Genomic DNA, 26288 nt, shown 5'->3' on the forward strand with positions numbered 1-26288 from the left:
CAGTCTGACCACTGCCAGGTCAATGACATCTGTGATACACTTATGTGTAAAGAGCACATGTTCAATAAAACTAGACATCTACAGACATGAAGCATCTCTCAGACGCTATACTTTATATTACCATGACATAAATACTAACATGAGTATGCCATCATCTTCGGAATTACAATATCATTGGTAATGCAAAGCATGTTCAAAATATTAGCAGCCAAAAAGGAAATGCTCTCAAAATGGGAGTCTCAACAAGACAATCCCAAACACATCAGTAAGCAAGCAGCCTTTTAGTTCCAGACCAACAAGATAACCATTACGGAATGGTCAGCACAATCCTCGGACCTCAATCCAATAGAAAACTTATAGGGTGACATCAAAAACATTGTTTCTGAGATGAGACAAAATGCAGAAGAATTGTGGAATTCAGTCAAAATCGTCCTGAGATAAAATACCTGTTCACAGGTGCCAGAAGTGTGTCAACTTCATGCAACACAGGTGTAAAGCAGTTGTCAGAAACAGTGGCTACACAACTCAATATTAGTTCAGTGATTCACAGGAAGGCCATATCTTCAAGTATTTTTCAGTTTATACAGTAAATGTTTACAAAAAAGATGCAGACTGCAACTGCTTTTGAACAGCCTAATATTCCTTTTTCTTCACTTACTGTAAAGTAATAAATGCGATACATTTTTTCCTTTATGTTTTGATATGAAATGGACTGCAGTTTTCCCCAATGCATTCGCATGCATGGAAATAAAAGCTATTGTTTTGAACACAGCTGTGTGTTAACCCTGTTCACAGGCTCAGTTTAATGCACCGCTTCTCCCATGCAGGGGACATAAAGTCACTGATGATTTGGCAGTCATTTTTGTGGTTTCTGAATGGACATGCAAAAAAAAAACAAAAAAAAAAACTTCAATGTGCCAACAGTCAAACATTTGCTCTTTACAACTAGAATGTTACATATTATTTCAGTAAAGAATGTCTTATGTTCTCCTTTTACAAATATTTGGCTATACCTGAACTTAATGAAGTGAAATTTTGACAGGATCATTGTGCTAGTTTAGAGAATCACCAGAGCAGTTCTAATTGTTCAAGAGGGAGAAATTAAAGCCAGGAACTGTTTTAACGATGTTAAGATTTAGCTGGACACGATTGATAACTGGAACTGATTCTATGGAATCCATGCAGCTTTTACTCATTTAACTAAAACATAAACAAAGCAAAAAGGAAGAAAAATCAAGTCATTGGATGCTAAAAGTCTGTGAAACATTTTTTCTGGTATGCATGAAAATTTGGTGCCAATCCACCTAATGTAGCCCACTGCGTAATTGAAAGGTTTGACCTCTTGGTGGCACCAGAGGAAAAGTCAGGTTCACCAGAGCACTTAGGATTTACTGACTATCAACATTTTAACCATCTGTACAAAGCGTCGTGACAATCTAGCCTATGGTTGCTGACATTTTTACTGAATGGTGGAACAAGTGATATTACATCCATAGTGCCTAAAAGGCAGGTCATAAAAAAAAAAAAAAAGACAACCAATGGCAAAATGACAGTTTTGTTTTTTTAATTCAGCACATCACAGCAATAACAGGATGACACCAGTGACCTTGAATGCCAGTAATGATGCCCGTGCCCAGGAAACATTAGTGGAATGTCGACTTAGAACTAAACTGGGTAAACTTTTCACACCGGGTTTGAAGAAAGTTCTCTTCCACAGCCAAAGTGTTAAAGGCGTCACTAAGCACAACTACAAAACATGATCAAGGACACTGCATGTATAACAGTAACAGAGAGGCATTAAGACCAGCCAAGTGAGTAAGACAAAGAATGTTAATGAATGTGGAAAAGGAATGATGTTTGAATGCTGCAAAACTTGTGGCCCAAGTGTTTACTACAGATCAGAACCTCAACACTAAGCTGTGGTGAGGCAGGTTCTAAACCAGCCAGCATAACACTTTACACAAGTTGGTGATGCTTTTTGTTTGAGTCTCTGGCAAGACTTTGAGGACATAATTGAGGACACAAGAAAGGAATGTTGTTGCTAAAGAACAGTAGAACCCATCTGGAGCAGAAGGTACTAGAATGTGCACAAAGGATAAGTATCAGCACTACAGGCTCTGACCACACTGCATTCATCTCCCTTCATGTAGAATAGAAATAACACAGAGTTTACTACACTGCACTTGAGTCAAAGCCACAAGAGGGCACTAGTGGAGTTAACAGATGTGACTGTCAAGTAGCTGCAGGTTGGTTGTGATGGAAGAGCAAGAACCTGGACGACAGCGTTCAGTCCTTAGTTTGCAAAGGTCTGACGCACAGCACTGGCGATGTGCTTGGCGCTGATGCCAAACAGGTCCAGAAGCTCCTGGGGCTTTCCACTACGGGGAACACCACTCACTGCCAGGCGGGTCACAACAATGCCAGGCTCACTGCCCACTGCTGACAGCACTGCTTCACCAAGACCACCTGGACATAGGAGATGGACCATTAGAAAGGCATAAACACAGCTCAAAAATGTACTTATATGGAGTGACACAGGAGATTTACTTTGTTTTCACAACCACAAAGCAGGAACCAGTTAGTTTGAATCAAATTACAAATCTTTGTTGAAAAACAACAGTGCAAAGGTACTGTGCAGCCCCCTTAAAGCAAGAATAACGCATTCTTGGGTAAAAATGCTTGGCAATTCTCACCCCTCTTTGGCACATGATTTTTAAAACTCTGCAACATGTACAAGCTAAAAAAACAAAACAAAAACATAACTCACCCTCCTTGTAGTGGTCCTCCACGGTGATGATCTGTCCTCCTGTGGCTTTGGCACTGGACACAATGGTAGCAGCATCCAGAGGCTTGATGGTGAATGGGTCAATCACACGGATGTTCTTCCCTAAAGCAATTAAATGTAAATCACTACTATTCTACCATGACTTAGAGACTAGCTGACTGCTCCATTCTCTGGATTCTAAATTAGGAAATGGGGACCTCACACCAACATCTATCATGTATGTGGTAGTGTGGGTTTACCTTCTTTGGCCAGCATGTCAGCAGCAGCCAGGGCCTCATGCACAGTAACACCAGCCCCAATCACAGTTACCAGATCGTTGTCAGACTGGCGCACCACCTGGTAATGCAGACAGTCATTCTTATATTCTTTGTAATATCATTTATAAGCATTACTTGAACAACAGTTACTGTGTGTAGAGCTACAACACTGATCACCTTGGCAACACCCGCTTCAAACTTCTCATCTGGAGAGTAGAGGACTGCAGTGTCTGGTCTGCTTGTACGGATGAAACAGATACCCTGAGAATAGAAAGCGGTATGTCACAGAAATTTACTCCCATATTTTAGTGATGACAATTTACTGATCAAGTTGCCACAAGGTGTTTTTCAAACCTTTGTGTTGGCTGACAGTTCAACAGCTCTTTCCGTGGACACTGCATCACTGGGGTAAAACACAGTACATGTTGGAATGGCACGGAACATGGCCAAGTCCTCTAGAGCCATCTGGGAAGGACCATCCTCACCTGGAGGCAGAATATGACCAGTCAAGGACAATGTACACCCATTCTGTCCAACATAAAACTTACGGTGCTTTAGCAAAACATTTACCAATGGAGACTCCGCAGTGAGAGCCCACTAGGTTGACATTTGTCTGGGAGATGGCTCCCATACGAATCTGGTCATAGGCTCTGGAGAAGAATGCAGCAAATGTGCTGGCAAATGCAACTGTGCGGTCACGGGCAGCACAGCCAATGGCCACTCCCACCTGCAGAGACATCAGTAACATGAGTTAGTCTAAATGAAAATGGACAAGGTCTACATGTAGAAGTTCATGTAAAGTAGTCCCAAGTGACAGGGAGCAGAGGCTGGGATTATCAGGTGTGAGAATGAATAGCAACAGATTAGACCAAGTGGGAGCAGATTATGGAGAGGGTAGAGTGAGCCAAGTTTATCCGTCTTTCATAACAGTTATGAAGTTTGACTGGCCAGAGTTGTTTGACTTCCGTAAGAAGTGACTCAAACCGTTTTTTAAATGTAGGCACATTAGCAAGAGCTCAGATAATCAGAACACTCAGTTTCACTGAAGCTACACCCTTAGAAAGAAGTGTAGAATTGCAAATACTAGAGCAGCAACAAGTGCACTGAAATCACCCTGAGGACTGAAATGTTGCTTACCATATTCTGTTCAGCAATGAAACACTCAATGTAGCGGTCAGGGAAAGCCTTCTTGAAAGTCTCTGAGAAGGTAGAGTTTTTGGTGTCTCCATCAAGGGCGACCACTCTCTGGCTTGCCTGGCCCAGTTTTGCCAGTGCCAAACCATATGCTCGCCTTGTTGCCATCTGACAACAGGAAGAAGAAGAAAAAAAAAATACGATCAGCAAGGTAATCAACACCACAAAATACTTAATTCAACAAAATGTGCTCAGGTGCTGATATGAGAAGTAAGGTAGCTATCAATTACAAGGACACTTTTTACACAGGCACACTACTACTAGTAAACTTTAAACATGTGATAATTGATTGTTCAAGTGACTTTATATCCCTGACCAAATTTTTTTTTAAGAAACATTTGTTGTGTGCCCAAAAATCCTACGTTGCATTAAGAAGCATGCAGATGAGATTTTTAAGGTACCTTGTCTCCCTTCTTGTATGCTGGGGGTGAAGGCAGCAGGATGGGGCTGAGGTCAGCAGGTGCTGTATCTTCACTGGGCAGCTGAGGGCAAACAGTCTTGTTGGGGACCAGGATCTGAGACTGCAGGTCATTCAGGATGTCATCCAACCTGTCCTTGGGGATAGGCTTTCCATGCCAGTTCTCCTGATCCTCGATATCTGCAACCAAGGAGTGAACAAGTCCCATTTATTCCCAATTTATCAAATTCAGAAAGCACAATAAAATACTAAGATAAATAAATATTCAACATGTGAAAAGTTATAAACTCCTACTTTTGAGTCCTTTGCCCTTGAATGTCTTGGCGACAATACAGGTGGGTTTCCCCTTGAACTGCTGAGCCTGCCAGAAGGCTTTACAAAGCTCCTCCACATCATGTCCATCCACAACATATGTGTTCCATCTACCCAAATTTAAACAGATTACATACGTTAATTCCAAACTCATGAATGCGTCAACATCAGGACAAACATGTTAACCATCAAACTTATTAACTTGGCAAAAACAGAAGAGAGAGGCCAAGAGAGCAAGGGAGGGAGATGAAAGTACAGCAAGCACGTGGACAAAGTCATGCGAAGGGGTGACAAGGTCCAAATTCAATTCAAGGTCGTGAAACTTTAGAATTTCAATCAACAGCTTTTTGGTGTGTAATAAGGCCCTAAATATCTCGATTTATACAAATGGAACAATACCAGGATCTAACATTTTGAAAGTGCATCCACAGATTTACTGACCCAAAGGCTTCACAGCGCTTGCGATAGGTCTCCATGTCGTGCCTCAAGGGTGCAGGCTCACTCTGACCGAGCCGATTGACGTCTAGGATGGCCACCAGGTTGTCCAGCTGGTAGTAGGAGGCAAAGGCCATGGCCTCCCACACTGATCCCTCTGAACACTCTCCATCACCCAGCATGCAGTACACACGGTAACTACAAATCACAGTGCAGAAAGACGGGGCAGAAATGAGTGATAAGCACTGCTTTTCAGAGAATGAGCCACACAATGGTTACTGAATAATTACATTGAAGCTTGAGCTGGAATACTCAGAGGAAAGCTAGGGTCAGACAACAGGGTTACAGAACACTTGCTCACTGAGTGAAGTTAAAAAAATAACATTGTCCAAATAATGACATTTATTGAGAGAGAAAAAAAGACATTCTGTCAGCAGAAGGTACAAACCACTGCAGATAACCATACAACTCAAAAACTGGAGTCAAACTGAATTATTTGCAATGACATATCAATTACAATCACCAAAACACAAGAGCAGCTGTGTTACCAGCCTCAGTGCCGCAAATCAACCAGTAATATTTTGCTACTTAGAATTATTCTGTGGCAGAAAAAAAAAAAAAAAAAAAAGACTTCATGGTCTCGCTGCATGCTCCTGCCAGGGGGTTATTTACCACAAACTACTACATGACTGCAGATCTTTCCAGTTAACAGGTTACAGCGAGTCAAACTATTTTAACTGAAAGTAGGCTCCCGCTTACAGCTCAAGGCAATACACTCTTGATCAAAACTCTTGTTTAACTAAATCGAGTCAACAACACAGTCTGAATGACATTTCACTTCAACAGAAAAACATCTAGTTGCTGTACATTTAATTCACCATAAAAGAATCCACTTCAGACAATGCCGAGTCTCACAATTGTGCAAATATGTTTTATATGCTTAAACCAGTTCTAGAAAGCAGGACTACAGTCTATATTTTGGATACAAACTGACCTGGATTTGTCAAAGTGTTTGCCAGTATAAGCCATCCCACAAGCAGCTCCAAGACCCTGTCCCAGAGATCCTGTAGCCACATCAACAAACTCCAGTTTCTGGGTTTGATAGAACAGATTTGGGGGGGGGGGGGGGGGGGGAGTTATACAGAAAGTGAGTTGCACATCATATTTCTACTCTTCACAGAAACATTAACACCAGAAGGGGACTCATGATTTCAGCACTTACTGGTGTGGGGTGCCCCTCCAGGACACAGTCAAGCTTACGGAGGTTAAGCAGATCAGACTCCTTTACAAAACCTGCCTCTGCCCAAGCAGCATAGAGGACAGGTGCAGCGTGACCCTAGTGATAAACAGATAGGGCAGGAGTGTTAATCACAGCTGCACATACCAATACAGGACAAATAAATCATCACCAAATACCAAAACAATATGTACCAACCTTTGAGAGCACAAAGCGGTCATTACACTGGTTGCGTGGATCTTCAGTTTTATAGCGCATGGTGTGGAAGAAGAGCACAGACATGAGCTCTGCGGCACTGCAGCATGATGTCGGATGGCTGGGGGCAGGAATAAGTGGCAAACTTTAGTGACAGGCAACAGTTTAAAAAAAAAAAAAAAAACAACAACAAACCCCACTAAATCCACACAACATGCAGATACATGCATGCCTTACTACATTCTGGAACTTGTGTTGGCAACATAACTCATTACCATTGATTGACAGCACTTAGTTTAATTTGACAAAAATTCTTGCCACTCCAGACAGCATGACAGTTTGACAGAAACTTCCAAACACTAAATTCAACAAGCAAAATATCACATTCATTAATGGTTAATCTGCAAAGTGATAACCTCAGTTAGGTTACCACACTTTGGAGCTTTTAAAAATATCCAAAAAAATAAATATTAGCAAACCTGTGAAACAGTTAGTTGCAGCACAGTGGTTTGAATACTGTAATCAACAGGTTTAGAAATCCCACATTACCCAACAGATTTCAGCTTCCCTATACAGGTCAAGTTACAAATAGCATTATTTCAACCATGCTGAGAACACAGTTATCTTACAAACACACAACATGATCACTGTTAAACTGCATCTTAAAAAACCCAGTGCTCAGTTTACCACTTGTCCTTCTGTTGAGAGAAAACCTGATGAGAAATAAAGTAAATTAGGAAAGGCGTAACAAAAGAAATCAGATGCAGGAGTGTAACGTCTTAGATCAGTCAAACAATGAGGAGGAACGGTGTGACAAGTGTTCTGTGTCAAAACTCAAAGACATCCTTTGTTTGAACGAGATAGTATCAGGACATTTGTAATGGCCTCACACTCCAGACAGCCAGAACAGACTACATTTCCTTGTTGGGCAACATAAGGAAGTGCCAAAAACAGGTTTATCAACAAACCCTTTATTTATTTATGGAAATGGCTGTCGTGTCTAAAAACAAAAATCACACAATTCTGTACTTTTCTTTTTAAGGATGCAACACAAACAAACAATATACTTTAACCATGTGCAAAATAAAAGTAAGGCATGTAGGTGATTGGTAGATGCTACAAAAAGGATGCCATTCTGGGGTGCACATATTAGACTTTTATTAGGCTCAGATGGCATGATATGAAACAACATACAGAAACAAAATTTAAAAATTACCTTGAACTTGTCTTTCGGTTTAAAAGACACATGGGGGGAAAAAAACTATAGAGTCCTTCTTACACACATGTAACAGAAAAGTGTGATGGTACATGTGACATAACCTGGCAGGCTTTCATAACAATGAGAGGCATTTCTCATACTTAGACACATTGTAGATTAAGTTTAGGATGTGCAGAAACCCCTAATTATAATACTCACCGACTACTATGAGAGCAAAGGGCAGTTGGAATAATCCCTGTTCAGCTACACCCTTCTTAAGTATTGCAGCTTGGACTTGTGTCAAATTGTAGTGACCCAGAAAAGCAGGTTGGTTACTTCATCGCTTCTAGGAACGCCGATATTTAGCAATGAAGCAATTACCGCAGGTGCTCCCTTTCCTAGTGGGTATTTCCTGCGGTTATCAAAGCCGACATTGACTTCTGGAGGCGATTCAACTGGTGTCATCCGTGTGGCATTCTAGCTTTAAGAATTTGACCTCGAGATTCACCCTTTAGCACGGTCATGTGATTTCGTTAGCTAGTGAAAGCAAGCACATGCTAGTAACTGCTATAAATGAGTTTACTAGCAACTGTAATATGAGAGTAAATCTTTAGCTAGATAGCATTAACGAAACGCTGCAGCTACCACTAAATATACGCCGACAGTCTTCATGTGTACATAAAAGGACACAAACTTCTCAAGCTAGGTTTGGCTAAGAGACAAAAATTAGCTCACAAAAGGACCTCGAAACACTTTTTGAAAGTGCTTGCATTACCTGCTGCTAGTAGCTGTTTGCTAACTTAACGTTTTACACCGCGTGGACATAATTTGCTGCACGTGCAACCAGGCAGGCCCCGCAGGTAAGACGCGGGTCAGCTACGTAACAACTTAAAGCACACTTTCCTCAAATGCAGCCCTATGCGTGTATCTTTTTTGAATATTTCCTGCTAATGTGAGCAACTCTGAGTAACTTACCCGGAGTTAGAGGCGCATGTAGCCTTGATGGAATGGATCCTGAGCTTGTTAGCGATGTCTCTCAGCCCCTGGAGGGTCTTCTCGTCGGGTTTGTGGTAGCTAGTCATGGCTCCTGGATGGATTTAGTTGAAAAATGAGTTGTTTCTAGAAACAGGAGGTGCTGCTTCCTGGTGTCGTAGCTTCGCTGCTTCTGCTAGCTGCTCGTTACAACTGAGGAGGAGGACTGACAAAGCGGAGGGTGGACTTATGTCTCCTCCAGCAGACACTCCCATCAAATCTTATCATTGGAGGAGCGGCTGTGGTGCAAGCGGCACGGATTGTAGTGCGAGTTGCGCAGGAGATGCTGCGTTCAAAATCATTTTCAGCTTATCAAATGAGTGCATCTGCGGCTACTTCGTTCTTATCATTTCTTTATGCGAATCAATGACTCACCAAACGTCAGTAATAAGAGCGTCGATGACACATTGGCCCTTAAAACCGAGGATTAATACAGGTAACTACAATGTGGGGAACCGAAAGTAGCTTCATGTCTAATGTGGAATTCTCTGATAATACAATGACAGAGATCCAATCCACCACTTTTAAGGCTTCTTAAAATATGCAGTCTTTACAATTAAGTGGCAGGATGAATTCCCGTTTAATTAATACTAATAATCCGGGGTGATAATTCACACACGCTATAATAAGAAGTTTCATTTTCTCATATCATGTGCATATTCTCCTTTGAAATGGAGCGTATACTTCAGTATATTTCACCTTGAGTTTCCATAAATATCCATAATTGTCAGTGTCCCTTTAAAGCTGCAGTTGGATGGCTGCCAACAAGGAAGTGGTGGCAGATTTTGCGCTCTCATCGTTACTCAGGGAAACAGGATCGTTTGTTAAAATAAGGTTCAAATACCAACCCACTTCTTATCTGACAGCAGCTGATACAATGCTTTCTAACAGTTCTTTGCAATCAGCTGACTATCAGCATTTCTTCACATGCATCACCCATGTTCAAAATATGATTGTTCCAAATTAACTTGGCTGTAACAGTGAGTGTGAGAGCATGATATAAGCAAGTTTAATGTGCAAAGTTGATGAATCACACAATCCCGATGTAGGCCTACAATACGTTTCATGTACAAAAGCACAATCAGGAAAGCCAAGTCTGTCCGATACTTCCCCATTTTGGTCATTATTGCAAATCTTATGGCTCAGGTATTTCCTCTTCTTTAAGTTCCTGAAATGGCAAACATGTTCTTAAAACAAAAGAGCTAACAAGAGGTTTCTTGATTAAGCCAAAAGGAGAAATATAAAGTGTTTTAACCTTGATTCTTTCCAAGGCTTGAGCCCTCTCTTCAGGGGTGACAGGGTCTTTGTCAAGCTGTTCCAGCTCTGGCAAGAACGTCAGAACGCTTACTCGATAGTCTGATGATTCCACCAGTGGGTTCTCAGAAAGGACCAAAACTTGCAGGGTTGTTGACACAAGGCTAAGGGACTGTAATGCGTTCTCATCTGCAATTGCATTGCCTCTAAGGGAAAGACAAAGAGACAGAATAATATGGGATAAATATATGGGCAATATAATTTAATTTGGTGTTTTACTGATTGGATTATGGAAACCACGACTCTAGCTCTGATCTGTCTTGTTGTGATACACAGGTGTACCTGACATTAAGGTATTGGAGACACTTCATGCCAGCACTGAGGCCTTTCAGAGAATCGAGCTGGTTTTCTCGAAGGTGAAGAAGTCTGAGGCGCTCTAACTTCTCCAAACCCTCGAGGCGTTTGATAACATTTTGGGCCTGTACAGAAAGAAATAATAGTCATAAGCAATCTTTTTTAAGTCATTATACACATGATTTAATTTGGATGGTAATGAATTAACCTAATCAAGCATATCAATGTGATTAACCAAATCATAGTGCTTTTATTACCAGGTATAATTCCTTTAGGTTTGGAAGGTTGATGCCATCAGTGGTATCTAACTGATTTCCCCTCAGCTCTAGAATCAACAGATTTGCAAAACAGCCACCTTGAAAACCATCCATTCTCATAAAGCTGTTTCCTGCAACAAAAGTTTCAAAATGTCACATCAAAGCCTTTATATATAATATATGTTAGGCTGCAGACATTTGATTAAACTCTTGAAGAAGCAAGAATTTGCTGTACCTGACACGGAATGGTAACAAATGGAATAGTAAACACAAATCTGAGAAAAATTAACTATTCCCGTGACTTATTATCACTTCCCTGATATTAAAATGCCAGTGACAGCTGACCTATACTTAATGATTTTCCTAAGTTTCAGAAGCGGTGTGATGGGTAAAGTAATAATAAACTTTTTCTATTTTGACAGTCCTTGCAATAGGAAACTTTTAAGTGGCTGAACAGATTAATTCCACTTTCTCAGTTCAATTATATTTATATAGTGCTGATTCAGACCATAAATCTTCTCAGGGCACTTCACATTGTAAGAAATCCTGATCATAGGAAGTTACAATAGTCCACCCTAATAGTAACAAAACTAGTTTTTCAGCATCAATGTAAAACAAGATGTACCTAATTTTGACAATATTGTGCAGTTCAATGAGGGTTGTCCAGGAGATCTGTTTTGTGTGACTTAAAGGACATGCCCTGGTCAGTAATAACTTCAAGGTTCCTCACAGTGGGAAATGCCATCTAGAGAGATGGTGTTTGTCTGAATTTAGAGGAATAACGTTACAAATTTACCCATGTTCTTAAGACATGCTTGGAATTTGACTAACTGATTTGTTTAATCTGACTTTATAGGTCAATGTAGCAGGGTGTCATTTGCATAGCAGTGAAATTTTATGCAGTGTTTCCGAATAATATTGCCTGTACAAAATGTAAAGTATTAGTCCTATCACTGAACCCTGTGAAACTCCATAACTAACTATTGCGCAAAATGATAGTTGTTGACATGAACAAACTGGAATCATTCTGATAAATGATTTAATGTTGTGATCAGCAGTGTCTGAGCTCCAACAGGATACGTATGGAGGTAAGATCATTGTCTAGGGTTAGAACAAGATCATTATTGATTTTCACCAGTACTATACTATGATGTGTTCTAAATCCTGACAAAAACTCTTCAAACAAACCATTTCTGTGCAAATGGTCACATAATTAATTTGCAACAGTTGTTTCAAGGACTAAAAATAAAGGAGAGGTTGGACCACAGGTCACATTTGTGAAAGCTGTGGAAGAGACAGACTTTTTCTGAATTTTTTCCAATTCAATTTCTAGAGAAACTTTTGAAATATTACAACTGAGACCTAAAGGAGCACAGGGCTCAAAACAGTTGTGACGGTCAGAATGGCTGCAGTCCTATGAAGAAACCTGGGATTGGTGTTGTTGTTTTCCTCTACGGAAGATGACTAACATGCAATTCTAGTTTTTCTTGACATTAAACCAACAGACCAAACCTGTGAGATTGAGCCTCTCTAAGCTAGGTGCAGCTAGGCCATCTATGTCTGTTAGCCGGTTCCCTGCCATACTCAACAACTGCAGGAAGGGCAGCTGTGCAAAAGGCTGCCCTTTGAAGGACGCCACAGCATTGTTGTCAACCTGCAAAAGAAGAGTTGTCGTCAAGATATACCAACAATTTAAGTAAATTATTCTAAGAGCCCCAGAGATGTGCTTTACTAAATGAATAAAAAGACAGCCCCTTGCCTTCAGCCAAAGTAGGTGGATCAGAGATGCCAGAGGAGAAAGATCAGTCAGGTGGTTGTTGGATACATCCAGAAGGCGTATGTGGATATAACTGCTGATTGCAGCAATATTAGTATCATTCAGTCCTCTGAAGAGCACAATAGTGACAAAAAAATGGTATGAGAGTTGACACGACTAAAACAGGATAGCTTGAACTTGTAGTCTAGGGCAAAGGCAGTCAATTCTGCTTTGCATGTATCTTTGCCTGCTTACTTGTCTTTAAGGACCAGTTTGATATATGCGTGTTCGAGTCCATGTCCTGTCTTGGACAGTAACGAAAGCCCCTCACTTATGGTTTCTTGGGTCAAATGGGAAACTTGCACCTAAAGCGTACAGAGAGAACAGATATAGTTTGGCTGCACGTGTCCATATAGGACCAATATTTGTGAATGCCAAATGGATGCATTTTATTCACCCTTTTTACAAGATGCACTTTGGGTTTCAGTGTCTTGCTTGTACATGTTGTGTATACAGGAGGGGCTAAGGATCAAACAAAGACTGTATAATAAATGGGATCAAACCACCAGCCCACTGATGAGTACCCAACCTGTTCTACCTGAACGTAAGCCTGAAAACCATCCATGGTAGCCTTTTGCAATGAGTCGAACCTCATTTGTAGCTTTGCATCCTCCTGTGACATACTTACAAATAATATTAGCACTAAAATGAACACTGATAAGTATTTGACTGTGCTTTTAGGGCGCAAAGCAACGTCTTAAATTAAGTGCAGCCTTCCTGGAGACTTCATTTTATTTCACAGAATTTAATGACCTAACAAATGCTTGGGAAATGGAATTGTACCTTAATATGTGTTTTTATTTGTTTAAATCAACGGCTGCTGACAACAAGAAACAAACGACAGTCCAACTTTCAGGTAACTATTTAGTTTCCAAAGTGAAGCAAATACGGTGACGGATTTGTTTTTAGCTTTTCTCACAATACCTTCTCGTCCCCGCCGACTTCTTTTGCTTGGGTTTCCACCTCTTCCTCCGCATCCGTTAACACTTCATCTTCATCCATGTCAGACATTGTGGTCAGTTACTCTTGCACTGTGGCCGTAGATAGTACAGGTTTGCCCAAAAGTGAACGAACAGTTGGTACCAGACAGGCTATTTGAAATGCTATGTCTTTTTTTTTTTTTTAAATAAGAAATGACTCGGCTAACACTAAGTCGCAACTGCAGGCTGCCAAGTAGCTGTAGCTAGCTAACGTGTAGCCGTTGCGTTGAGGATCATAACTTTTGAAACCCAATATCAGTACATTCAAACATACCCAAGTTTAACAAGGACCGCTAATTTTATCTAATAGTATTAGTAAGTGGACGCTACCGTTAATTATTTGATTAAACGCAACCTAATTGCCAAAGTCCAACCACTCCGCAGGTTTGTTGTCGTTACCATGGCAACAAATGAGCCGTAACACGAGCGCCGCTGTGTCAAAATAAATTCCAGGAACAAACTAACGCGCTTTGCAACAGCTATAAACTTTGCGCAGGTCAAGATGTTGCATTATACCTCATACCGACAATTACATGACATTCCTCTTTTTTGTTGTTCTAAAAAAGAAAAAAAAATGCTTTGGAAATTTCAAGTTAAAATGTTGAAATATCCGCTACTGTTGACTGGTCTCCCCACACAACACATCAGTCGATATTGATGAAAATGTGTTATTTAGAATTATTTTACATTAGCTTGATGGAACACAATCACATTAATGGACAAACACAGAAATAAAAAATAACTTTCTCCAAAGATAAGTATGTATTACATTGTGAATTCATACCTGCTATATGATAAACTGAGACACTTACACCTACACACTAGTGTTAGTGACTATGCCCAGTTCATGAGGCCACAGTCTCTTATCTCCCACCATTGTATAAAAGTGCTCTTTCTAAAATGTACACAGTTCATGCCCATATTAGTCATTCACTGAATGACAAGGCATACAGCATTAAATTAAAAAAAAAAATCTATGGTGCATAGACAGTAATATTAGAAAATCCCATTTGCCGACAAAAAGATCTGTACTGATCTTTCTCTTGAACAGCAAATGTTTCCCAACCACATAAAATTTGTTTATCACACACAAGCTCTGAGAACTCAAAACTGCATCATTCCAGAAGCAAGCAAAAAGGTGCAATCTGTGCAATATCCTGACATCTACTGCTACAGGATCAGTTCATAAGATTATTACCACTGAGTATTACCATTGTTGAGGTAATTCTAATGTCAAACCAAAATAAAGGTTTTCATACAGATATCTATAATGTTAACGTTGAAGTGTTGCGTGCTGGGTCTGTCTTTGTCCTTCCTTGCTCAGGAAGTTCAAGGGGCGAGAGGGTCATTCCACTTGCATATTACGCAATAGAAGTCCCCTTTTCACACCTCCCTGCAGCATCCTGGCACCGAGGCTAGTTCCTGTGATTCCATCACTAAAGAGAGAAAAAACAAAGTAATGTTGAGCACACACACACACAAATATTTAAGCAGAAATAGTGAAACACACTGTAGGTGTGAAGTTCATTAGCAGTGCTGTATGGAGTCTTAAAGTGCCTACCAATTAGAAACAAGAAAACTCCCATCCATAGATGTAGTCAGAGGAAAGAACAAGATCCTGACAAATGGAATCCACTATTTGTTTCTCATAATTAGGGTTGCAAAGGGGCAGTAAATTTCTGGTAAATTTCCAGAAACTTTCCATGGGAAGTTAAGCTGGGGAATTTTGGAAATATTCCAAATTAGAAACTTTCCATGGGAATTATTGGGAATTTATGGGAATTAACTGGAAATTGGGGGTAATTTAAACAAACTGTATCATATCCAAACATAAATGTAAATATTTTTTGTCATAAGCAGACATCCATGCAAAATAATTCAAAAACATGACATTTCAGCAGATTTATTTCAGTAGAACTTTAGTTTTTATTCTTGTATGAACAATTATTTTAATGAACAACCAAAACATGAATGTTGAGTAAATACTCACCCCCACTGTATTAATACATTATTATTTAATATTTGCAAGTTAACAGGGCTTGGGTAAATATATTTACCCCATGATATTATCAAAACTTACTTGACTTTATATCGTCCGCGGGCTCAAATGTGTTGCTTCAATAGTCTTGTGCTTTGAGCTCAAAAGTGTGGCCTCCAGGCTTCAAGAAATCACCTGTGCATGTGATGGAGGAATGCACAGTGCATGTAGGGCAGGGGTGTCAAACTCAGTTCCTGGAGGGCCACTATCCTGCATGTTTTAGATGTTTCCCTCTTCCAACACACCTGATTCAAATGATAAGCTTATCATCAAGCTCAGCAGAAGCCTGATAACGAGCCTGATCATTTGAATCAGGTGTGTTGGAAGAGGGAAACATCTAAAACATGCAGGATAGTGGCCCTCCAGGAACTGATGTAGGGGGTGTGGCCCTAATAGCCCTGCAGTAAGCAGTGTGCTGTGTGCATGTGATTGAGGAGTGTACTTGCATTAAATCTGGTTGTTTTAGCCAAGACTATGCTACAATATATTCCCCCCAACTATATTTAAAGGGGAACTTCGGTTTTTTTTCAACCTGGGGTCTGTTTCCATATGTAATTTCATACATGTGAGTGATGGAGAAATGAATTTTTGACATAGCTCCAGTATTTAGCCAGGCAGGCAGCTTAGCAGCTCAGCTAGCAGCTCAGCTAGCGAAAAGTATAGGGCAGCTGGCCCCCCCGTGTCAAAGTCCGCCCTAACGTGCTTTTGCCCCACACTGACCGGCTCAGATAGTCTCAATGAGTGTCCCACAACATACTAGAGATGAGAAGTGAACGAAAACCTCCACATTACCTGGCGATCGCACTTTGTTGTGGTCTGTATCCAAATCTCAGGATGCCAGAAAGCAAATCTCGTTCCGAAATCACGCGATAGCTCGCGCCAAAACCACATGTATGAAATTACATATAGAAACAGACCCCAGGTTGAAAAAAACGAAGTTCCCCTTTAAGTTCCCTATTAAGGGCCAACCTTCAATTTTGTAAATTTCTGATTTATTCCCATTTATTCCCATATATTCCCGTTAATTCCCGTTAATTCCCATATATTCCTGTTAATTCTCGTTAATTCCCATATATTCCCGTTAATTCCCGTTAATTCCCATATATTCCCGTTAATTCCCATGGAAAGTTTCCAACTTTGAAAATTCCCGGAATTTTGCAACCCTACTCATAATACTAACCTGAAAAAGCTCTAAAACATCAAAATGAAGACCCTGTTTATGAAATCAGTGCTGCTTACATGGGGCTAAACTTTCTCCTCTTAGGATCAGGAGGTTCAGATCCATCTGATAGTCTCTGCAACATAAACAGAAACAATAAGGCAACAACACAAAAAATACAAATTGCACTCAGACAATACTAAACATAAGTACTCAAAACAGTGTTGTCCACTTCAGAAATTAAAGCTTGACCAACCTCTTTGCCTGCAGCTTCTTGCTGAGCTCTTCTCTGCTCCAAGTTTTGCTGAGTGCACAGACAAAGAAGTGAAAGTTACGGTGGATTACAAGAGCAATGTCATTAAACTGGATTTTATAGATGCTATTTTGTTTTCTGCTCCTGCATACATACAAGTACAAAACTGAGTCGAGCTACTATCGTGAAATCGCCTTGTATAAATAAAGCTTGAATAGATGAACGAGTGAATGAATTCAATTTCGGAGTCTTATTACTGAATAATAACTGCTGTGTTCATGCTGATTCCATCACACAGAGTGACGATCACAGCAAGCAAGTTTGCAATTTCAGTATCAACTTATTTTTGCTAACTGGAAAGGACACATTTACTCAGAGTCTTTTCTTAATTTCCTTGTTGTCCTCTGTCAGCCAATTCAGCTAACATCAGAAATGTGCACAGTAAAGCCTAAGCAGCCAATCACAGTGCTTCCAATCCCAGTGTGGTTCCTCCATCAATGTTGTAGCCCTAATGTGTAACTACAGTTTTGAGGAGGTCAATGGTAGCCACAGAATAGCCTCAGGAAATGCCTCCAATCATGCAAATGTTATCTGCCACAGGTGGGGCATTTAGCCTTAACAGCGAACCTAAGCTCCTTATCAAGCATGTACTCAGTGTGTATGATGGTGTAAGATTTAATTAAACCACCTTATGCAGTTCAGAAAGCTGCTGGTGCCTGATGAGGGCCTCCTTGCTTGGGAACTGCCTCCTACACAGCAGACATGCCAGTTTAACCCAGTCTGTCATTCTCCCTTCCTTCTCATCTTTCTCGCCACCTTCTTCTTCACTGTCAGTTTCTCCGCTGTAGGCTGGGACCAGGCCCTGCTGTAGAGGAGGCGATTGCTACAGAAGAAAACACAAAATCAGGAAGTGATAACATCTACATTTCCAACCGCAAGAAAAAAGAAGATATGATGTTGGAGAAACTATGAAGTAACTAAACCAGAACAGTTTTCACATTAGGTATGTGGTCATGTCCGTACTTCTGCACTTTGTCGGATCTGGTCCAGAAAAATCTGAGGCCGTTCAGACAGTGCCCCCTGCAGGACAGAAAAGAAAACTTGGTGATGGTAGCAAGACATGTCTTAGGATCAAATCCCCCTTGTTGAAGGTGTGACTCGTAATAATACCCTCGTGCCCAGAAGGTAAACAGACGTTTTTAGCCACGTATGTGCGAGTGTGTACGTCAGGGTCACACACCTTTTTCTCCAGAACAGCATAACCTGCATCAGCACTGGCAGATTCTCGGTGGTCATCCAGGCGGCTGTGGCCAGGTGCCCGAGTAAACCCAGGGGGAAGTGCAGTAGAACCGACAGCAGGGGATGCAGAGAGAGAACGCATGTTCTCCTTTTGTCTATTAAGACTCTTAGCCCAGCGTTCCATATCTTTGGCAATCTATTAATATAAACCCCAAGAGATACATGTTAGCCTGTAAAAAAAATTACTCAGAGGAACTATTAAATGTCAAACTGAAGGGATGGCAAAACACCAATACAATGAATTCCAATTCAGTAGCTCTGCAATAAATACTACCTTCATGAGGTAACCAAACATATGACCATAGTTTGTTACATTTTATCTAAGCTGAATTATACTTTAAAGATATGCTGTCCATTCACTGAGATATTAAATCACACATATAAAATCGGTTGGTCATGAATCCATCCTTTACATAGCTGTATAAATATCAAATCAAAAAACAAAGAAACTTTATGACTCAGTGTAACCTGGAATTCCATAGGTCGATTTAGCTTTTTGTTCTTCTGTTAGTACTTGAACTTGTATCCAGTATGTGGAGTACCTGTTGAGCAGTTTTATTCTTGGGTTTATCTTTTTTCTCCTTGCTGCCAGGGACAGCAAACGGTGAATCTGAAGGGGCTGCACCATCTGTCGTCGGAGCTCCTTCATTGTTTGACTGGCTGGCAGCAGGAATGTAGGTGTGTTTCTCTCCATCCCAGTACATGTACTGTTGAGCGTGAGGGTTGTAGTAGTACTGCAAAGCAAAGGGACACGCAAATCCAAATCCAGACAGAAAGGTTGACAAAGAGGTCATGCACACAGTGTCCTTGAAAAGTGCTAGCTTAATATTTAGATTGCTGTGCATGCACCATGGACTCTGTACCTGGGAAGTGGGGTCATAGTAGAGTCCCGTGAATGGGTCATAATAGTAGCCAGAGCTTTCGTCATATTGGTATGTGGACACATCTGGCAAAGCTGCAAAAATACACAATATTAACCTTGGGGCCAGATTTCCAATATATAAATTTTAAACTGATGATAAAAGGTTAGCTTGGCATTTAATCAGCAGCGCCAAACTCATAGTACTTTAAATTCCATCAATTACAAATCATTACTGAAGATGTGTGGAACCTAAATGGCCACAGCCTTACGATATTGCTGAAGCTCATGCTCAGTGCCTGGGGTCGCAGGTTGGCTGGGAGCAGCTGGTTGTGGTTTTCCTACTATTTCAACCTATGAAGAGACAGACGTCTTAAGAACAAAATGGAATATCATGGTATGATGCCAGAGTGCAAAAGTCATAAAGGAAACGCAAATGGTGACGTTGTACCTGTGTGGCTGGTGTGGTTGCAGCTGTGGTGATGAGAGCAGTCTGTGTATGAGTGACAGCTGCTGATCCAGATTTCGCAGTCTCAGATGAAATGCCAGCTGCATGTGGGTAAGCGCACACGTGACAACAGAGAACTGATAACTTAAGAGGAAGTTCTATACAACTGTGGACATCATATGGTTTAAGGATTATAAATTTATAGCACATGTCACACCAACCTGGGGCTGCTCCTCCTGCGTATGCTCCATTCAGGGCTGCTCCTGCACTTGGCAAGGCAACAACCCTGGTATCTGGCTGGGCCTTGAAAGTTGTGCTGTCCGGCCCAGTGTACCCATGCCCCTCCTGACTGTATGTTACTGCTGCCCCCTGCTGATAAACTGCTGTATCTATACTCTGTCCTCCACTTGATCCATTCTGAGAGGTCTGAGAATGAAAGAGATTTTTAAAAGATTTCTTAAATCATGCAAAAACCAAAAAAACACAAGAATACAATAATGAGCATACAATTTGACATTAAAGGACATGTAGTCTTTGCTGTAATGACAAGTCACAAGTCAGACAGGTTACCTGTGTAACAGCCCACTGTGCAGCTGCGATGGCTGTGCTGGCCACTGTAGCAGCACTCACTCTGCTACCATCAGACACAAACACATCACTACAGTAGAAAAAAACAGAACGAAAAGGTTTCAGTGATCTTAGTTTGCTTTTGCTCGCAACCCACATTTCAACAGCTTAATTACAGCACTCAATTTATTTATACAATTATCAAACGTTTTAGGTAATCTTCTCAAAAGCTACTTCTGATGCACTTTAATGACATGAACAAATTGGGTTTTAATGTTACATGGAGTAATCTTAAGCCACTATTACTTACTGTGCAATAGTGATAATGTCCAATGTGCTTTTGTTTGTTTTGCACTCAGGTTTGGGGGTGTGTGTGTGTGGTTACCGTTTGGAGCCTTTGGCAAACTCCACTACAATAGCCTTTCCGTCAATAGAGAGAGCTGGCTGGAGAGCCTGCAAGATCTGAAGCAGCTGAGATGCCTCCTGTTGATAAAACATAAAGAGACCTTTGAGTTAAGTGTGGGTGGATGTATGTTAGCGATTAAGGTAATTTCAAAATCATTAGTAGACAAAAACAGCATTTTTTGCTAATAGATAAATCTAATCTAAATGCACCCTAAGTTAGTGAAACAAGTACATGTATCCAGTATTCATGCATGTGTGCCATCAAGTGTCTCACCACTATTGTAGAGAGCTGTAAAAAGGCAAAGCCCCTGTTGAGGTGTGTGTGTTTGTCCTTGATGAGGCGAACATTGGAATGAGAAAGAGTGGCAAATGGAGCCAAAGCAGACAAAATGGCTTCCACTGAAGTATGCGGGCCGAGGTTCCTAAGTATCAGAGCTGTTGAAGAAAGAGAAATGAGAGAAAATTCTATTCTTGAACACAAGATGAGCAATATTTGAAACCAAGTAGTCCATGATGACCACAACTGGATAGCAAACGATGGCTATGCATTTCAACACCATTTCGAAACATGGTGAAAGACAACCATTAATCACATAAAACTTAGTTTGAAAAACTACACAAAAATCTGTTCTTTAGTAGAATTTATTAAATGCAAAACAGAAGGTAGCTAGGCAGAAATGGTAGGCCTTCTATACAAGGTCTTAGAAGAGATTGATACTGTGAGGAAAATGTCTAGACATGGACTTACTGTCATTGGCAACATCTGCCTGCTGTGTAACTTGCCCCGGGGTGACACTAGGACCAGAGGAGTGGTAGGGTGCTGGCAAGGGAAGTAAGCCTTGGGCTCCCTCCTTCTGAAGACCAATAGGCAAATCCCGCTGCAACAGGGGCAACTTCAGCTCAGCCTCTGTGGAAACATAAGGTACCATTTGTGTACTACTGTATGATAAGCAAGAAGTTTTTCTTGTGAAAGAAAGAATAGTTATACTGCTGTTCAGTCATTTGATTACCTGATTTAGGCACATTGCATTTGAAGCACTTCTCTCTTCTTTTAAAGTTTTGCACGCCACACTGTTAAAATGTTACATGAGGTGTTGTTAGACTTCATCAATGAGCAGCAATGGATATAGATGCACATCATTTCAGAATGTATGTCATGCAGTGTAAATGCATACAACCTTATTGCAGAGCCAGTCCTCATTGGCACGGGGTTTAGGGTCGCTGTAGTGCATCGACACTCTCTGTCCCAGAATCATCAGCACTCCCTGAAGGAAAAAGAAAGAGAGGGAGGAAGAACAAAGAATGATTATCAGTGACAATTAGGCCACGCATGCCATAGAAAGGCTTCATCTCACAAGAGATGAGAGAGAATTAAAGGGACAAGAGATAGAGAGGGGGAAAAGAGAGAGAGAAAGAGAGAGAGAGAGAACAACTGAAGTTGAAAGAAGAGGTCAGAGAACTGCAACCTTCAGCTTTAGGAAATTCGGACGGACTGAGATGGTGTATATGTAGTTTGTGGGTGTCCATTATAAAAGGACACAGTGTGTTTTGGTCAATTGAGTCATCCCTCCCCCCTTAAGGGGAAACCTTTTCACAGTTTTCCACACATCCAATCCCAGTGTCACCACCTTCACTCCCCAAAGAGACAATAGCTCCATCCTAAAGATGTAATAGTGACAGATGACCCAGATAAGAAAAGTTCAAAAACAAGAAAATGATATTGGTTCTGATTCAACATACAATAGACCATGTGAGATATTATATTCACACCGTCATACTATCCCAGAGGTTGCACTGTAAACTTAGGAAAGAGACTGAGACAAGTCACTGAAGAAAGGAGTCCTCTATTAAAAGAGGAGGTTAGATTGGACAAATGATGAGCAAATGTGACTGGGAGGCTCCATTTATGAAAATTATGTAGTTGGGCCTTGGACAGACAGATGTCAGCAGGATGTAACGTGAATTTGCCTGTGTGTGGAATTGTGTATATTTAGAGAGAAAAGATGCAATTTCCATCAAAGTATGAAGTCCAACCTCCTACAGGGACAATTATAATTTTTCTCTTTGTGTATCAAAATTACCCTGGAATGCTCCATGTTCAAATGACGGCATGACGTGATTGTATATGATACTAACTCATGTGTCCCACTGAATTAATTTATATATGTGTATTTGTGTCTGTGTAGAAGAGAGTGACCTGGTTGGTCTCCATCCAGCGGGTGGCCTCCTGTATGAGATTAAACTCGACGAAGGCGAATCCTCGGCTCTGACCTGGACACCGCCCAGCGCCACGGCAACCGAACAACAACAACAACATAACAACAACGCAGTGAGGGGTTAGTGCTTCATGTACAGAGGAGAGAGACCCTGTATCAGCACTAATAAAATATATCATTGCTTCCTCTCTCCCTTGAAAACAGCACACTTGACAGTCTGTTGGAGAGCCACTGTCAAATTCTCTCCAAGGGTGGGAGGACGCAATGTCAAGTAACTCAACAGGGTCAAGGAAAGAGGGAGAGAGACAGAGACAGAGGGAATCCTACCCACTCATCAGTCTGAGTCTGGGCTCTTTGGTTTTGAATGATGAAGCACCCAGGCACCAACAGAACTGACAGACACACACAGACACACAAGCACACACAAAAACATCTCTGCTACTCTGAGAGTCAGAGTGCAGTCTGAACAATGTAGCACTGTTGTGGGATATTTCATCTTGAACGCTCCATATCCTGTCCATACATGACTATAAACACATTATACAACATATTTAAGTTTAGAACTATTTTGAAACAACATTGTGTATGCCCCCTAAATGTCATCAGAAAAGGTCATCATTTAAATACATCTAACTCGTTACTTGTTCTAAAAACAGACAACTAAGGATTTGGGAATAGGAGAGACAGAGCAGTGTAAGGGAGTGTAAGTGTACCGGTATCACAATGGCACACCTTACAGACAACCAGTGAGTTAGCAAAGTGGAAAGCCTGTGAGACAATGACCTTAATGGACAACCTTTAGAAAAAACAAGCTCTTCTGGATGGTATGGATGGAGCTAGCTCCTAGATAGCTGCAACACTTACAGACACACACAGACAGCTACAATAAAATCAAACGAGTTTTGCTTATAATTTTGACAGTGTTAGTATGTCAACTACGTTCATTGGCTCATACACAACCCGCTTCAAAATGGATGAGACAAAATCGTGAATGAGCAAAGACAATAGGAGAGCCAAGGTGAAAAGGAAAATTAAAGCTATGAGGCGAAAACCTTTAGACTACGGCTGGATGCATGCATTCTTACATAAACGGCATTTATAGATAGGGCTCTGCTTTGAAGCGTGCATCGATGTTTTGCTGCCCTATGAGCACTAGCAAGATTACAGATACCAGCAGATCAAAGCATCAAAGCAGAAATCTAAGCAAAAGCCTTCTCTGTATAAGAGTATATAAATAGAAACGTGTGCATCAGACATCTGCCCCGATGAGAGAGTACAGCGAAAGACAGTCACAGTAAGAGTGAAGGAAAAGCATAGGGAATATGCTTGTTGATAAAATAGAGGAGACCGAGCAGACAAGGGAAAGTGGCCTGAAAGAGCAATGAAAATGAAAGAGCTGGTAGTGGATGAGGCTGACACAAAGAGGGAGAGTAAAGAACAGAAAAAGATGGGGCAACGGAGAAGTCCTCACCTGAAGATTTGTTCCTCATAAGGCGAACCTCTCTTGGCTGGATCTCCTGCTCCTGAAGCTGAGCCCGGATCTGTGGACAACGGAGCATTGTAATTTAAAACCTATAAACAACAGGACCTATGCATCATCATGCCACTGTTGAGACAAAAGGCACCTCATTGGCGGTGGCACTGGGTGGCAGCATGCGAAGCATTATGATGTTGCTGGGCCTCTGGTTATGGTCTAGATCTGCACGGTAGTCCTGGTCTCTCTGATCCAGCTCCTCAAGGGGTGGGTCTGAGCCTGGATTTCCACAACCATGCTCCTCCGCCCTTGCTGGAAAAGTCTGCATGCATAAGCCTCAAATTAATAAATGACCCCAATACAGAAATTTAACAGTTTTTGTAGTAGCTCTATAAATATAATCGATCTATGGTGACTTACCCTTCTCTTCCCCGCCCCACGAGAAAACCTGTCCTCCTCTCTCTGTCTTCCCGCATTAAAGTCCATCTGGTCAGAATGGTTACCACTACGAGCCCAGTTGCCCTCCCGGCTCCCTGAGAGTGGGGTGCTGTTCTCCGGAAATCCTCTTCCACCTTTCCCTCGACCCCTTTCCTGCAGGCCAGTCTGTAGCTGCTCAAATTCCCGTCTGGATCCCTCCTCCTCTCTCTGGAGCATGGGATGGGACAGATCAGGCTGTGACTGAGAGCAAAGTGGCCACAGGAGCCCTTTGGCCTCACGTCCAATGTCCCCTCTGCCATCTCCCCTCTGGTGAAACCCTGGGCGATCTTGGAGACAACCTGGTGAGAAGTCATGGCCACCCAGTGACTGCTCGTCATGGCCATAAGGTCGGTCGCCCTCCAACCTCATATCGAATCCTGCACCTGCCTCTTCCTCCTCTTGGCCATAGCCTCGATAGTCCATATCCCGAAAGTTGTGATCATTGTGAGTGTTGCCATAGCGACCTATGCGATCACCTCGCCCACCCCTACACGAAAAACAATATGAGGCAATGCTCTGACAAATCAAGCAGAAGAAAGGTATGAAAATGAACGTTTAGCTGACCTTCGCTCATAGTCCATGCCGATCCACTGACACAGCTCCTCGTCTCTGTCCTTTTTCTGTTGGGTCATTGAAATAAATAACAAAGTACATGCTTTAAGTTGAAAAATAATTACGCTGCAATGCCCACACTGATCAGACACACACTTTGTTGCTGAATCAAATCCTATAATTAACAACTTTACGGAGAGAAGAACCCAAGAGGTCTACTGGAATTCGTGGCAGTGATGCAGTGTGCGTTCCCCAGGTTAGCTGCAAATTGTATTTCTGCACAATGCACTCACTTCTGCAACTTTGAATTGACTTCTGTCACTGATATGCAACCTTCTAGCCTGAAGCAACAAATAAACAAACACAAGCACAGCCCTGCATCACCATTCAGGATAAATTGTGTGTGCGCAATGCACAAGTACAGCCTTACTACCCAAAAAGGAGTATTCAACAATGACGTGTGACGGTCATCGCTGTTAGCGGCCAAGCTAACTATTTAAGCCCGAGGTTCCCTAGCTAGTCCGAGGACATACGCGGTCCTCCAACGGATGTCAACCTCTACAAACACAAAGAACAGTCGTATGTGAACGTGGAGGAAAACTTACCAGCTCCACATGCAACCAAAAGTCGTTCTTTTTGCGTCACGTTAAAGGCCAGGTGAGAAGGGTGTATTATTTTCAGGGGAACCAAGTGTAAAATGGCCACAGCAAGACATTTCAGAGAGGGCGGGCCCAAGCTCCGAAAATCGTGCTTGATTGGTTGCTGGAGAGCGGACATATCATTGTCGACGCTGATTGGATGAGACAAACAGGTCAAC

At 41.5% G+C, this 26288-nt stretch overlaps 3 protein-coding genes across 4 annotated transcripts; all 3 read right to left on the bottom strand.

The window, feature by feature from the left end:
- Positions 1 to 1547: 1547 nt before the first annotated feature.
- tktb (transketolase b) lies at positions 1548 to 9281 on the bottom strand. Its single transcript, XM_022191810.2, has 14 exons — positions 9007 to 9281; positions 6837 to 6954; positions 6624 to 6737; positions 6396 to 6493; positions 5408 to 5599; positions 4949 to 5076; positions 4638 to 4834; positions 4180 to 4344; positions 3613 to 3769; positions 3397 to 3527; positions 3220 to 3303; positions 3025 to 3121; positions 2768 to 2887; positions 1548 to 2466 (listed from the first exon to the last, which is right to left on the bottom strand). Exons 1-14 carry the CDS (start codon positions 9111 to 9113, stop codon positions 2294 to 2296), a joined length of 1881 nt encoding a protein of 626 aa, XP_022047502.1. The 5' UTR covers positions 9114 to 9281; the 3' UTR covers positions 1548 to 2293.
- A 767-nt stretch (positions 9282 to 10048) lies between these two features.
- On the bottom strand, positions 10049 to 14262 carry lrrc23 (leucine rich repeat containing 23). Of its 2 annotated transcripts, none has more exons than XM_051949051.1 (8): positions 13669 to 14262; positions 12940 to 13049; positions 12688 to 12814; positions 12441 to 12582; positions 10929 to 10996; positions 10660 to 10796; positions 10319 to 10523; positions 10049 to 10231 (listed from the first exon to the last, which is right to left on the bottom strand). In XM_051949051.1, exons 1-8 carry the CDS (start codon positions 13753 to 13755, stop codon positions 10199 to 10201), a joined length of 909 nt encoding a protein of 302 aa, XP_051805011.1. In that variant the 5' UTR covers positions 13756 to 14262; the 3' UTR covers positions 10049 to 10198. The 2 variants fall into 2 exon arrangements, with proteins under 2 accessions (XP_051805011.1, XP_022047501.2); XM_022191809.2 differs by having other exon boundaries at positions 10929 to 11059.
- A 116-nt stretch (positions 14263 to 14378) lies between these two features.
- On the bottom strand, positions 14379 to 26206 carry rbm10 (RNA binding motif protein 10). Its single transcript, XM_022191808.2, has 23 exons — positions 26077 to 26206; positions 25484 to 25539; positions 24863 to 25406; positions 24594 to 24764; positions 24440 to 24509; positions 22950 to 23023; positions 21931 to 22017; positions 21763 to 21823; positions 21501 to 21659; positions 21027 to 21187; positions 20733 to 20830; positions 20351 to 20438; positions 20002 to 20206; positions 19784 to 19881; positions 19605 to 19686; positions 19337 to 19428; positions 19016 to 19207; positions 18415 to 18609; positions 18198 to 18254; positions 17863 to 18057; positions 17178 to 17225; positions 17002 to 17057; positions 14379 to 15160 (listed from the first exon to the last, which is right to left on the bottom strand). Exons 2-23 carry the CDS (start codon positions 25498 to 25500, stop codon positions 15070 to 15072), a joined length of 2841 nt encoding a protein of 946 aa, XP_022047500.2. The 5' UTR covers positions 25501 to 25539; positions 26077 to 26206; the 3' UTR covers positions 14379 to 15069.
- Positions 26207 to 26288: the final 82 nt, after the last annotated feature.

This window comes from Acanthochromis polyacanthus, chromosome 6, assembly GCF_021347895.1.
Source record: "Acanthochromis polyacanthus isolate Apoly-LR-REF ecotype Palm Island chromosome 6, KAUST_Apoly_ChrSc, whole genome shotgun sequence".
Lineage (NCBI taxonomy): Eukaryota > Metazoa > Chordata > Actinopteri > Pomacentridae > Acanthochromis > Acanthochromis polyacanthus.